The sequence below is a fragment of the Myotis myotis genome, unplaced genomic scaffold (assembly GCF_014108235.1).
Source record: "Myotis myotis isolate mMyoMyo1 unplaced genomic scaffold, mMyoMyo1.p scaffold_m19_p_6, whole genome shotgun sequence".
NCBI lineage: Eukaryota > Metazoa > Chordata > Mammalia > Chiroptera > Vespertilionidae > Myotis > Myotis myotis.
The window spans coordinates 12,904,253-12,919,665 of NW_023416368.1; the positions used below are offsets into that span (position 1 = coordinate 12,904,253).

Below are 15,413 nucleotides of genomic sequence, written 5' to 3' on the forward strand. Positions count from 1 at the left end.
ATCTACTCCCATCCATCTGGGTTTGTCACCTGACGGTGCCTCTCTTTTCTTTTCCTTCTTTATCTATATGGTTTGATGATGAAATCTTTGAGAGGTATCCATAATCCTATGCATTATTTATTGAGATTAAACTTAAGGCAGTATTGAGAAATTACAACAATATCTTTAGGAAATACCATTAGTAGGAAGGGAGGGGGTGAAAAGTTCTGCAATTCCTTTAACATGTGACTCAACCAAGATCTCACTTCTTTGGCTCTATCCTGGTTGAGTTCCATTTAAAAATGGCTTTTGCCCTAATCTGTTTTCTAAGGAGTGAAATAAAATTGTTTATAGAAGCAAAGGTCTTTTGTGTGAGAATGAACCGGTGAGCAGGAGGAAGGTCAACCCGCAGCCTGGTGGCAAGCACTAGACCAGTGATGGCGAACCTTTTGAGCTCGGCGTGTCAGCATTTTGAAAAACCCTAACTTAACTCTGGTGCCGTGTCACATATAGAAATTTTTTGATATTTGCAACCATAGTAAAACAAAGGCTTATATTTTTGATATTTATTTTATATATTTAAATGCCATTTAACAAAGAAAAATCAACCAAAAAAATGAGTTTGCTTGTCACCTCTGACACGCGTGTCATAGGTTCGCTATCACTGCCCTAGATACTAAACTGGATGTCATTAACCTGGCTCACACAGGGATTTTGTCATATCATCAATAAAGTGTCACCTGTATATATGGTGGGGCAAAAGGGAAGGTAAAGATGTCACTGGAAATGCATTGCTTGTCATTAAAAACCCAAAAATCTTTCTTCTGAATTAAAGTTTGGATCTATGTTATGGGTTCTTTCTGCAACCCCCTTACCAGAGTGCCAGGGGCCACCCTGATGGTGGCTGAACTGCAGCCAGATGGGTACAATTCAGAGGGAGCATTATTTAATTTTTTTAGAAAGTTGGAGAGAATTCAGGTTTCTTTAGTTTATTATAATCACAGTCAATAAGGAGAAACTTGGGAAAATGAATATCAGAAAAGTGTGTAGTTTGGTCCTGATTTGAAATGAACAGAGGAATCCTGACTCATCCGGGAACTCCTCAGAATGCAGATCCTTCTCCTTTACCGTGTCTTCATGTTGCTCTCCTTCCCCTTCTCTACCCCCTCACTTCTCTCTCTACTGTCTCCTTATTTTTAATACCCTTTTTTGCTCTCCTTTCTTCTCTAACCTGTACTTTCCTGTCTCACCATTCTTTCTGGCTTTTGCCTTTGCCCTTTCCCCAACCATTGTATTCTTCTATACTGACCATGCTTTAGGTCAGTACAGAAGGTCAAGAGCCTTTCAGAAACATTGTTCAGGCCCTGGTGCAAGAGGGAAGCAGACCTCCACACCCTCCCCTCAAAGACAGGGATTTTAAATGAGAACAAATTCCACAATTACTGACAATTTTGATTTGTATTTTCTGGCTACTGGTTGTATTTCAATTCAGGTTCACTTAGAGTTTTCTTCATTTATTTTGTACTTAAAATATGAACAAATTCAACTTAGTTTTCTCTTTGTGTTCCTAAATAGAATATATTAAATCATTAGAATTCCACACATTTAACTCTTTATCTCTTTTATCTCAAACACAAAGCCCCTTCCAGTATATCTTGTCTACATGTTATCCTTTTATTTTCATTTTCTCATCATTGCTCTTGGCCTTGAAAAGGCAGCCTTGTTAAATAGTGTTATAATATCTGCAGACTGATTTCTGTCATCGGGATGCACTAAGTTAACTATTTTGTTTCTTAGCTATTGGACCCTGGGTATATAGCGCCACAGAGTAATGCTAAACCTTCTGATGCAGTGTGTGTTTCTGGAAGAAAAAACAGGTCATGATGAATTTGCACACACAGAGTTTCTTATATTAGTCTCAAGTCTCAGCTTGTCACATTTTTATATTTTCTGAGGGCATTCGGAACAAAATATCCCTGCTTTCTGCACAATGTGTTATTATTTTTATAAAACCAGACTTTTGCCATAATAATGAAGAGAGTGAGCCCCTTTTTCTTGCAAGAGTAGATTACCCCAGCTGTGATAATAAACCTACTAAGAGGATTCTTTTACTCCCTTATAAGTCAAGGACAGTCTTTCAAATATTTCCTCTGCATATTTTCATCTGAAAGCAAATGGATTTTTTAAAAATAATTCTTCATTGTTGAAAGTATTACATATGTTCCCCCCTTTCCCCCATGGATAATATTTTTTTAACCATTTTTGTAATGGAAATCTACTGGAATACATAACCTACCAGAAGTCAATGGTAAAGAAATTAAATTAAATAATTTTACAGAGAAATATATATTAGATCATTTCAGTTTATGGCATCCAGACACATGGAGTTAACATTTTTTTCTCTAATTCTGTAGCTGATTATGTTTTTTTAAAAAAATCTACAGTCTGTATTTAATATTATGAAGAATAGTTTTCAAAAGACAGACATTCTCAAAATGTACTTAAAATTTTTAATGACTCGACTCTGGGAATTTTTGTAATAAACATATACCATTACATCCTTTAAGGCTAAAAATTGCACTCCAAAAAAATTACAAAAAATAAGTTAGTCATTATTATTGAAGTTTTTTCCAAAGTGTCATATCCATTAGATTGAATTTCAATACCTTACAGGATGATACATAAAATAGAAATAGAGGAAAATATTTGAGCTACTTTTTAATTTTTTAAATGTTTATTATATCCTCGAAATAACTTTTAAGGAAACATAAATATCAGAGAAATTATCTTTAGCAAAGATTAAATGACATTATTCTTTTCAATTTTCCCAAGTCCTTGAATTTGCTGTTACAACAGCAAATTTTATCCATTTTAATTAAGTAGAATATACCTTGACAATAGTCAACTACCTATTTCTCTTCTTTATTTTATTTTTCTTTATTGATTAAGGTATTACATATGTGTCCTTATCCCCACATTGCCTCCCCACACCCCACCCCCACTCATGCCCTCACCCCCTTGGTATCTGTGTCCATTGATTAGGCTTGTATGCATGCATGCATACATGTCCTTTGGTCGATCTCTCCCCCTTACCCCCACCCTCCCCTACCTTCCCTCTGAGGTTTGACAGTCTGATCGATGCTTCTCCGTCTCTGGATCTGTTTTTGTTTTATTTGGGGGGATTAATAGATAATAAAAGTAAATTCTATCAAAATAGTATTGTTGCTGTATGGATTAATATTGTTTTTGCTAACAGAAGGGATGTGTGAATGTGTGTGTGTGTGTGTGTAAATTCTTTAACAAACCGAATACGTTGCACAGAGCTTAGAAAGAATACTCATTCACATGTAAAAATATTAAATGGGGTTTCTTTAACTAGAATAAAGACCTGGTTTTCTAGATGGCTTTTAAAAATTCTCCTGATTTTGTAAGGATTGAAATCATAGAACTGGAAGGAGAATCGGTAAAGAAATTAGATGCATGCCCATCAGCACGTTAAAAAGTCTTGCTTTTTAAAAGTTATGTCACTATCCTGAGTGTTTCTGCTTTTTGTACTTTCCTTCCCTACCTGCAGTCTTTCTAATTTATTTCAAATTTTATGAATCAGGAAATAGTTTTCCTGTAACCAATTCAGATGCTTAGATACACACAGACATTACAGTAATACATCGCATACACCATTATACACTCCAAGTTGTGACCCATATACATTTTGTCCCATAAGATTTTTTTCCAAGGACATAGTGAAGGAAAACTTGGTGGAATACAAACCCCAAGGAATTTGTTCTAGAATGAACGTTTGGAATTGGTAAGAAAGGATCCCTGGTTAAGGTCTGTGACATATATTGACTTGTGTCTTTGACAAAGCAGTTTCCCTCCTACCCCTGAGACATTAATGGCATTTGGCAGCGTCAAAACAGACCCATGATCCACATTCAGGTGATGACACAACCCAAAGTATTTTAAAAATGAAGTCTAAATCCATGCTGCCTTTCAGTTTTAAAATCACATTTTGAATTCTTAAGCTCCTTATTGTTTTCATATCTTTACTGTCTAAATGAAGAAGAGATGACTTTCTTAATATTTCTATTTAATTTTAATATTGTTATTAAATAGTTTCTATAAATTCTTCGGAGAAGGTACAGCATCAGTAGTAGTTGGGAATCCTAGATTCTAACCTAGGTTTCTTGTGCGACTTTGGATGTTAATTTATTTCTTTGCTTCACTTGTTTTACTCTGAGATCAATATTTTGTTTTGGCTTCGTTAGTCTTTGTTTAACTAAAAAAGATAGGTTGATTATCTTACTCAAGGGTTATTCAAGTAAGTGTGTAATGTCTAATGCTATTTATTTTTATTGTTATAAATATTGTGTTATTAAGTCTTCTTCCTAAGCAAAATTTTATTTGTATAAGGAATTAAATATAATTGGTTATAATAAAAATCTATTAATATAACCAAATAGCAACACCAATACAAAGAAAAATACACTTTTACTTCAGAAAATAAGGGTTTAAGTTTTGAATGCGTGGTTTATAAAAATCGCTACCATCTATCTTAGTCACCTTTTATCTCAGAGGTGGTGCTAATCTAATGCAAAGTAATGGATCAATGAGTAATATTCCAAAAGTAATGTTCAGAGCAATAGATTCAGAGATATTCTACTTGAATTCAGTGCATGCACAGCAATGCCGAATGAAGTAGCTGCACTCTTCAGGCTGGAAGAAAGAATATTAACCCCCATTTTCCCCATGTCTAGTAAAAGTAACGTATCTTTAATGTTATTATAAGTTTGTATGTGCCTTTTACTACAGATGCATATGTACATGGAACTACCCTGGTAAATTCAATATTGAGCAATCTATTAAAAATAGGGCTAGTCATTTAACTACATGCTACCATTTTTATTACTTTTCCATTTAGATGGAAAGCCCTGCTTTAAAAGTAAAGGTCTAATGTTGTTCTCTAAAATTAAAACAATCATGTGACCCACCTCCCAATCCTGGTCTTAGGCGATTGTCATAACCATCTAGGAGTCGGTCCAAAATCCTGGTGAAGACAGTGGTATTGTCTTTAAGTTCATCTTGTATTGAGGGTTGTCCATAGCTGAATAAAGCATAACAGGAAATGATAACTAAATGATAACATTTCTACTAAAACCTTTTCTCAAATAAAACCTTCCCCAGATTTTCCTACTTCCTTCCATTGAATCTTAATATGAAAATTCCTTCTAGTGCAGTGAAAAAAAAAATCTTATTTTAATTCCTACCATTTTCTCATACTCGTTCTCATGGGTGATAAGCTCTTTATTCTAATATTTCTAACCATGGAAGGAAAATTATCAGGAAATGAGTTCCTTCTCTTTACATTCATAATTCTCAGCATGTAAACGCAATGCGCTAATGTGTTTTTTTCTGGGCATACAAGAAGGTTAATGCATATCGGGGGAGAAATTTTGGGAGACTTCTTCCCAAATAAAAAAAATATATATATTTATGAGCTACCGAGATAATTAATAGTTTTATTTTCATTTATTTAACATGGAACATAAGTTAAAATTTCACCTCCTAACATCCCTTTCTTTTATCTACTTCATGTACATACATGTGTATTTTTCTTTTTTTCTTTTTATTTTTTATCCTCACCCGAAGATATTTTTCCATTGATTTTCAGAGAGAGTGGAAGAGAGAGGGAAAGACACATCAATTGGTTGCCTCCTGCACTCATCCTAGCCAGGGCCGGGGCCCAGAAGGGGCCTGCAACTGAGGTATGCGCCCTAACCTGAATCGAACCCGAATCAAACCTGGGACCCTTTGGTCTGCAGGCGGATGCTCTATCCACTGAGCCAAACTGGCTGGGGCTGTGTTTTGCTTTTTTGATGTTCTTTCAAGATAATACAGATGAGAAAACTAGAAAATGTGTTTCTTATTATAATTATATTTTTACATCATTGAGTAGTTTCCATTCACCTGAAGGTTTATGAACCTATTTAGGTAGTTTTATAATTTGTTTATTCAAACCTCTAATTAATTGACTTTTTGTCATTTCTGGTCTTATAAGTAAAAAAAGTACCTTGAAAAAGATATAGTCCAATATTCTTAATTTATGGTTTACTAAACTGTAGTGTAGGATTGGTGTTTTATTTAAGAAAACACAGCTAGTTGTGAGCAGAGCTTGAAATAGGACCCAGTTTTCTTCACATTGTAGTCTAAAACTTTATTTCTATTCTTCTATATTATAGTACTTGTTTATACTTAAATCTTTATAGTTGAAGGTGTAATTATTCTTTACCATTGCTAGCCTTTGGGTTTCAACCACATAGTGACTGCAATTCAAATATTGTGTATTACTACATCAATCACATTATTATATTATCTGTGCTCCCTGAATCATATTTTATGTAATGATTAGGATGACACCTCCAAAATCCTGTGAGAGAGAAGTCTTCTAATTTAAGATGGATCACAGTCACTGATACATTTCAGTGATAGCTCTGACCTTGAGTAAAAACAAATGTGAATTAGAGTATAAAGGAGGAAACTTCCACAGAATAACACCTTCATATTTCCTGTTTGACATGCTTTGGCTTGAATCTTGTGTTCATATTACTGATCAATCTAAAAAGCAAGTAGTAACATAGGAAACTAGGATCCACTTATTTTACAGGAGCAAGATGTATAACCAAAATATCGTTCCAAAAACAAACATGATTGATGAGCTAATTACATTTATATCAGCAAAATGCAGTGGCTATTTTTTCTGATAAATTTTAATTTGATAAAGTTATAATAACTAAATGCTATCCACAATAGTCAATGCATAGAGTATACCTCTATTAAATGATCTTTAGTTCTCCTAAATTCAACATCAATATCATGCAGATTAAGGGTTTACTCTCCTTTGGTAAAATTAAACATCTTAGTAGTTTTTGAAATCAACTTTTTAATGAGTGTCTTCCAGCATGTCTCATTAGTCGATGATAGCAGTAAAGCAAAAATAGTTTTCTGACTGCAATTATTTACAAAAACTCTGTCACAAAAACCAACTGTCAAATGTATCTTTCAAGGATATTAGAAGGTCATCCTGATAAAGATGGAAAAGAAATGTTAGCACACCTTACGTTGTGAGAGGGCCAGATCAAGTAATTAAAGGAAGAAAGCAATAAAATGAGAAGGGGGAAAGATGAGATGGGTGACATGACAGGGCACAATTAGATTTTTACCAGGATTCTTAGAATATGGAGTTAGTTATCCATTACTTTTACCTGTATTCCTTTTTTCTTTTTTTACAGCTTATATCACATTCAGGCAATGCCTCCCCCCCCCTTGTATTAACCTGTAAATGTATTCACCAATTTTTTTTGCATTGGAATACAAATGCCAAAAGATATGTATCCCCACACTCCCAGAAAACCAGTTCTTTTATCACAATTGAAATGGTAACCTAATTTTTAAATGTGATTTTATAAACAGGTATTCTTTCTTTATTTCTAATTTACTGTGCCCCATTATAATTGTCAGAGAATAGCCCTGGGATAAGTATAATTGATTTGCTATTAAACACTCACGCCTGTGTAATGTTTCCTAAACTAAATATATAATTTGGTGAGAAATGTCAGTTACAGTACCTGATTTTGATGCCATATGAGCCACTATATAATAAAACACTGTGCACTACCTCCATCTACAGGTCATTACAATAGTAACACTTCATGTAAATTTTCAAAAGCAGTGAAGAACAGTTAACTCCTCAGATTGAGTATCTGGCAATAAAGCATTTCCTGTTCATCTGGTAGTCATTATTTACCACACACAATAGCGAAAATAAAAGCAACTTCTCAATTTTAAAAATCCTCCTAAATTTATATCTTCCCAGGCTATGCTCTCCCTCTGCCTTACTCATAAGGGCTCACTTTCCATTACATTTTGAAGAATCTGAGATTTTTATAATACATCTAAGACTTTCTTATGGGCCACAGGAATAGACTATATGAGAAATATAAAAGTAGATAAAGAATAATCTGAAATATTTGGTTATTTATATCATTGCTATTATAATATCTTTATATGCTCGGTTAGGTCATTAGCAAACATTTTGAATATGGTTAAGCATATTATTAAATTTGTCTTATAACTTGTCTCCATAGTAGTTATGCTTAAATTAAGAATTTCAATTTTATCTGCTATTCTCAAATACTTTTCTGGCATATTTTACCTCTACTGGTTATATAAGTAATGTTTTCAAAACATATGTATATGCTTTTATAGAGACTATGACTTTCAAATTGCAAATATTATTTTGAACTTTTCACTACCATATAGTCGTAAGTTTCTCTATGATTTTACAACTGGTTAAAAATTTTCTTGTTAAAAAAAATCAACTCACATAGTATGCAGACATTAACTGAGGTAACTTTTCTATGAATAAGAAACCGCTGGTTTTGTTCAGTTACAGATGAACTGTGAAAAAAAGTTCAATTTAAGACTTAAATGTTGAATTAATACTTTCCTCAATAAAAGCATAAGTGTATTCTAACTAACATACAAATAAGGTGATTATTTTTTCATACTGCTCTTCTTTCTGCTTAACTGGAATTTTATTGCAGTTAAGTTTTTTGAATTCCCTTAGTCATGAATTCATCCAAGGGCAATTTTTCTTCCCACTAAAAACAGTGGTTCTCAACATTCCTAATGCTGCGGCCCTTTAATACAGTTCCTCATGTTGTGGTGACCCCCAACCATAAAATTATTTTCATTGCTACTTCATAACTGTAATTTTGTTACTGTTATGAATCGTCATGTAAATATCTGATATGCAGGATGTATTTTCATTGTTACAAATTGAACAGAATTAAAGCATAGTTATTATTCACAAAAACAATATGTAATTATATATTCAATATGTGTTTTCCGATGGTCTTAGGTGACCCCTGTGAAAGGGTCGTTTGACCCCCAAAAGGGTCGCGACCCACAGGTTGAGAACCGCTGCACTAAAAGAATAAAATGAAAAGTTACGGAAATTCTCATGCAGATGGAAAATAAAGCGTCCCCACCTTCTCCCAGTCAGTGTGCCCAGAAGGAGTGTCCAGGCCCAAAGACAGTCAAGGAGACGCAGGCTGTTCTTCTTCATCGCGGGCTGGTGCAGCTGGAAAGTAGAACAAGTAGAGATCAATGTCTCTTGTAAGAAACATCAGGTTATAACCACTAGGGCTGACTGAGGCAGTTCAGATGAATGCTTTGAAGTCAGGAAATGACCTCACTGGGCTATGACACCTCATTGGAAGCAATGGAAACCTGGACCTTCCATTCTCCACTGTCCCTTCCATTTCTCCATTCAGAAATATATCAGTCTCTTAATTTCTCCTGTAAAAGAATACAAGTTGAAATGCTTTCAGGTTCCAATATTGCTTCCAATATAAGAACTGTGGGTTGTTTTTTCTCTCTAGGTTTTATACTTCCTCTAGAGTTTGCATTACTCTCTTCTTGTTTTGTTTTGTTTTGTTTTGTTTTGTTTTGTTTTGTTTATCATCTGAGAAATCTGACCTTTCTGATTCGCATTCCCGCAACTGAACTATGCATTGAAATGTTTAAGCTGGTGTCTGTCACAGAGAGAGAATATTTGGGGACCGGAATGGGGAAGGTTAAAAGTCTTCATGACTGAATTCATCTTTGCATTCTGGATGTGCCTTGATTTCAGAAGCAACTGTACTTATCTTTTAAAAAAAAAAAAAAAAAAAAAAAAAAAAAAAAAAAAACACAAAAAAACCAACATACGAAACACACTGTTGAATGTCAAAGTCGTGCTTGTATTTCCTGCCTGTGATTGCCTTGTTAAATATGCTCACAATGCTTCGGCGAGGCTAAGGGACACACTTTACAGTCAAACCATGTGCTGATCTCCCTCGCACACACATACCACACTCACATCAGTGCACGCAAACATGCCCACACATATCTTTCAAGCCCTCTCGTATTCTGCCAGGTTGCTGCTAGAAAATGTTTCATCTCCAACAGATGGAAGCTGAGTGCTTTGCTTTGCATAAATAAGGAACTCTTTTTTCTCTCGTAGGTAAAGTGTAATCAATCACCATCTGATTGTTGAATTTAGACTTCGTAGTGGGATGCTAGAGAAATGGAGTACGGAAGGCTTAGATATTTTTTTTTAAGTATAGGCTATTTGTGGAGTCAATTTTTAAAAATCACTGCACTACCTAGTTAAAGAGCAGATATGGCAACACTTGATTTAATGTGCTATAATTCATCCCAGTCATAATATGAGAAATGTTCAAGGTATTTGTTAGCACTTTCCTAAATGTATAACATATCTTTTAAAACCCATTTTTCACTAAGCACTCTATAATTTAATGCAGTATGCCTTTAAATACAGCTACCAAATGCTTTCCACACTCACTGGGATCATTTATATCAGCAAAAACCATTACAAACAGGCATGTAAGCAATACAACATAATGTGTTTAGAGTGAAATGGTCTAGAGATAAGAACTGTGAGCTTCATAGTTTTTTTACTTAATTTACTGCCTGGCTCTGACACAGATGAGTTGTATATGACAGGAAATATTAGATAAATTGTATTATGTTAAAATATTGCATCTAAATTACACGATTATAATTCACCCTTTTATGAATCTTTGGCATCTGTTCTGAAGGAAAAACAGTTTCTCTTACCCTATGAATACTTGTTGGTTTTTATTTTTAAAAAAATTCCTGAAAGGGTAAATGAGTCCAAACAAAACCCCAAGGCAAAGTACCATAGCTTTCTGTGCTCTAACATTTTGGAGAGAGGAAAACAAACCTACCATGGCACTTGAGTTGTTCAGTGAGAAAGTTTCTTGCAAATACAAGCATAATAGTTTAAAAGCAGCGTTAAGCTGCCTCCTTCCCCCTTCTCCACCGTCCACCTCCCCCCACCAAACACACACTCCAAACACCCACATTCCATGTCACCCATGTCTGTCCAGCGATAAGTTGAGTGTTTTGGGTTAGGAATACCAGAGACCCCTACGCCAGAGGGCATTTCAGCAGCGTGTCCACGGACAGGGGAGAAGAGGCATTTTTGCAGCTGGAATGAGAGGATGGCTTCCCCGGCTAGGATGGACCATTGAGACCGGATTTTGGTCCCAGCCTTCTTAACTTTAGGCTGTGCCCACCGAAGCCCCTCCCCACCTCATCCCAACTCCCTCTTGGGGAGAAGGGGGTGGGAAGGAAAAAACCAACAACAACAACAACAACAACGCGACCAAAACAACAGGTCACCACCCACCCTGTGGAATAAATTCTAATCTGCTTAAGAAAGGGGGAAAGAAAAGAAGAGAAACAGAGTAAAAAAAAAAAAAAATGCCCCTATATCGCTGCGGTTTTCAGCTCCAAAGAAAAACATGCCTTTATTCTACCTGCCGGGGGAGCGGGCTCGGTCCTGGTCCCCCTCGCTCCCGCGCCTGTCGGTAGCAGCCCAGTCTCCCCCGCCAGGCAAAGCCGCGGTCCGAGCTCTGCGTGTCGTGGTCGGAAGCAGCACTTACCTCGGGCCCCCTGTGGGCACCGATCGCTCCAGACCCGGGCGGGCGAAGTGTCTGCGAGAGAAAACCGTGCGGAGCCGGAGCAGCGGGAGTCAGGGGCGAGTCCGGAGGCGAGCGGAGGGGCGTCTGCGCCCAGCCTCTCACTCACTCGGTCTGAGCCATCATGGACTCTGCGTGCTCCTCTGCCGAGGATTTCACACCCAGATTGGCTCCCCCAAATCCAATCCGCGGCTCTACAACAAAAGATTTCTCTTTACCGAGACAGTAGTAATACGTCCCAGGGCAAACCGGATGTGAAATAGGCAGTGACTTCATGCCAGAGAGATTTTATTTTAGAAAGGAAGGTGGTACCAGTCTCTGGATCTGGAGACCAATCCGCCCATTTTTTTTTTTTTTTTTTTTTTTTATATGCAGCACAATTTAACTTGCACCGCTTTGGCCCTAATCTCCTTCCCCGAGCTACAGACTCAGATCCTTCCACCACCCGATGGCTGCGAGCTTCCCCGGTTTGAGGGGAGTCCAGGTGGGGGAGGGAAGGGTAGACAGGGGGAGAGACCTAGGATCCACATTCAGAATATTTTTCCTCCCCACTTTCAATTTAGGAGCACGCGATGTTGATGTGCGCCCTTTAAAAACAAAGCTGATCAGGGCAACTGTTCGCCTTTGATCAAAATTGTCAGCAGTGCATGCAGATGAATGAATGCGAGCCGCGGAACAGGGAGATGCCGGGCTGCACATGTGGCGCACACTGCCCGCGCCTCCATCTCCCGCACACGCACTCCCACACACATGTCTGAGCGCCCGTCTTGCAGAGTCACGAATGGGGAGGAATGGCCGGGAGAGTTCTGGACAGCGGGGAACTGGCTACGGGGCTTGGAGAATCGTTCGCACTTACACAGGTTGTGAGCGCTTTCCAACCCACCTCCATCTGTAGCTTAGAGGACAGCGAGAACACGCTCCGACCAGGTTTCTAACCTTTGGAAGCAAGTGTTTGTTTACTTTGTCATTGGAGCAAACACGGGCTTCTTACATGTGAACTGTGCTGGGTCCCTAGGACGAGGAGTATTTAACTTTAAATGCATCGCCCGGATCCTGTCTAGGTTTGAGATTCCTATCTCCATTCCCAGAATCTTCCCTTTGCCTCCAATTCCATCATTCTAGGGATTAGGAAAACAAACGGGAGAGGGGGAGGAGAGATGAACAAAAAGATGTTTAGAAGTCAGGACCAAGCCCGCTTCTGCTGTTTACCCCTGCCCTCTTCTGCTACCCGCCCTGGTTGGTGGCTCTCCACCCACGAGTAATTATGCATTTAGGGAAGGAGGGTGTGTTTCAATAGCAGTCTAACTAAATTTCCAAGGAGTCAGAGAAGGCTGTAGTTCTCTCCTTGGATTTTGTGAATGGGTGTTTGTAGTAGAGAGGAGATGGGTGCTGTCTTCCTGGGATGCTTACTGAAAGGACCCAAAGCTCTAGGAGCTGTTCCTTCAGCACTTTGGCCAGAACTAGGTAGAAAAGATGAGTGCCATCACATAAGGCGTCTGGTAAATAAACTCTGAACTTGTAACTTTTGTGAGCTCCTAGCCATTTTCCCCCAAGAGGACTTCTAGCAGAGGAGATACTTCTGATAGGGGCAGGGCTTGGCTAAGCAAAGGAAACACCAGTCCATACCACGCATAGGTTTTGATTCTACAAGTGTTCCTTGGTTTTGTGCTGCAACAACAATCATCTTCCATGATGAAAACTTAAGACAGGTGATTGAGCTGACAAGGAATATAACCACATTCACAGTTGGGTTTGGTTATCTTCTGAGTTTTCAAAGGGAAATGTTAACGGGAAATTACTGCAGAAATATATCTTTGAGGAAGGGAGAATTGAAGACCAGCTTATGATACCCTATTTCTGGGCAGGAGTTGCCTACTCTGTTGAGACATAACAAATGTTAATATATTCTTAAAGATACCCATTAAAGAAACATCATAACTGCCCTATGTTAAATGACTCAATTTTTATTTAATTTGTTTGTCCATTAATTTAGTTATTTATTGAGCAGTTCTGAGACTAAAACTCACTTTAGTAAGGTTTGAATCCTGAGGTTAGCAATAAGAAAACATTGGGTTTTCTACCTGATAATATATAATGCAATTCCATAGTTTTGTTTTGACTCAACAAAGACTGATAGTCCTAAAAATGTGATCTTTTAGTGTATTTTTCTCTTAGTTGAATTGTTGCAGCTTCTTTTACTCTCCTCTGAAAATTGAGAATAACTTTATTTCCTATACCTAATGAATGCAACCAAATCACTATACTGATTATGTTTTTATGAACACAGCCACTGAAACTTGATCATTTGAACAGTAATCTCTCAGAACAAATTCAATCACATCTTGCTTCAGACTGTAAGAGTCATGTAACTGTCCAACAGGAATCAATTGCATAGCAATTCAATATATTTTCAAACAAGTATTTATAAATAACTATTGGGTATATCTTAAAATGTCACACACATATGAAAATGAAAATGTCCATACTATTATTTTCTATTTCAAAAACTCAAAGGTAGTTTTTACTAGATGATTAATGTGTAATTTGTTTTGGGATATATATATTTGTAATAAGTAAATTTAATAACTTGTGGGTGTTTAAAATTTGACCATTTGAAAAACAGCAATTGCAACTATAAGTTATGATTGTGTTTATTATTTCCCATCTAAGGTATTATTACCATTTGCACATAATACCAGAGAGAATAAAATATAAGAAATTAATGAAAGGAAATAATTTACTTTATATTGTCTTATTAATTTAACCCTTTAGATAATTGTTGAAATTATTTTTACTTTTTACCTAGCGGAATGAATCTCTTTAAAGTGTGTGTGAATTTGATTGAAGTTTTGAAATAACAATAACCATAATGTTCAATATTCTTAAAATGTTTACTTGGTGCCAAATAATATGCTAATCAGTTTGCATACATCATGCCATTTAATTCTGAAAACATGACTGTGAGAGAGACTCTTAATATCCCCATTTTACAAATTATTCAATAAATTTTGAATTATGGAGAGCATGAGACGTGGCCAAGGTCCCACAGCTGGTGCATGTTCATGTTGGAATGCAAACCCAGATCTTCTGACTTCAAGACTTATTCTCTTAACCACATGTCTATGTTACTTTATTTCCTTACTCTGTGGTAGTGAGCTCAAGTTAAAAATCTACCTTATTTATCTTATGTCTATCATTGACCATCTTCATGTCTGTCACATAAAATATTCCTCTGAGTATTTTCAAAAACATTTTTTCACACCGAGACTTTTTATTTCAATGACCTTGTACATCCAACTGCAATGTGATAGGCTTACTTTACTATTTCGGAGGCTTCTGCTCTTTTCCTCCTGCTTTATGGGGCCAGCTGCACAGGCCTTCCAAACAGGCACTAGTTCTGGGTGGAAGGGATATGAGGTCAGACCTAGGACCAGGGATCCTGGGGAGGCCTAATAGCTCTATTTCTAGTGTTGCAGTCTGGTACATTTTGCTTTTTCTGTCAATTTTAAATGGCAGGGAGCCCTGACCTAATTGAAGAAGTGGCACTGATTCTTTTCAACAGGGATGTTTTTACTTTTTTCAACTAAATGTGAACCCAAATGAGAAAAAAATAGTAAGAGTGTTCTCATTAATTCAGCATGGCTTTTTATCAAAATATATTGGAGTGAGGGAAAAGAAGATACAAGTAAAAATGATAAAATATCAAATAAGCTTCAGCTGAAATCTAGAATGAAGTGGCCATTTTCAATGTAATTGCATGGCTCAGCTATATACTCTGAAATTATATTTTAATGTTAGCATACTATGAAACGTGGTTATCAGTTTGCAACTGTAAGCATGCAGGTTACAATTAAACATGACTTC

General features: G+C 36.7%; 1 protein-coding gene across 2 annotated transcripts in view; it reads right to left on the reverse strand.

Annotated features, from left to right (window-relative positions):
- The window catches only part of GABRA1 (gamma-aminobutyric acid type A receptor subunit alpha1), a 50,083-nt gene extending 37,844 nt beyond the window's left edge, over positions 1-12,239 (reverse strand). Inside the window, exons 1-3 of one of the 2 annotated variants that reach the window (XM_036315498.1) lie at positions 11,514-12,239; positions 9,030-9,121; positions 4,971-5,083 (exon numbers count right to left, since the gene is read on the reverse strand). In XM_036315498.1, coding sequence (XP_036171391.1) covers positions 4,971-5,083; positions 9,030-9,106 — 190 coding nt within the window. In that variant the 5' untranslated portion in view covers positions 9,107-9,121; positions 11,514-12,239. The other variant, XM_036315499.1, reaches the window with a different exon arrangement.
- Positions 12,240-15,413: the final 3,174 nt, after the last annotated feature.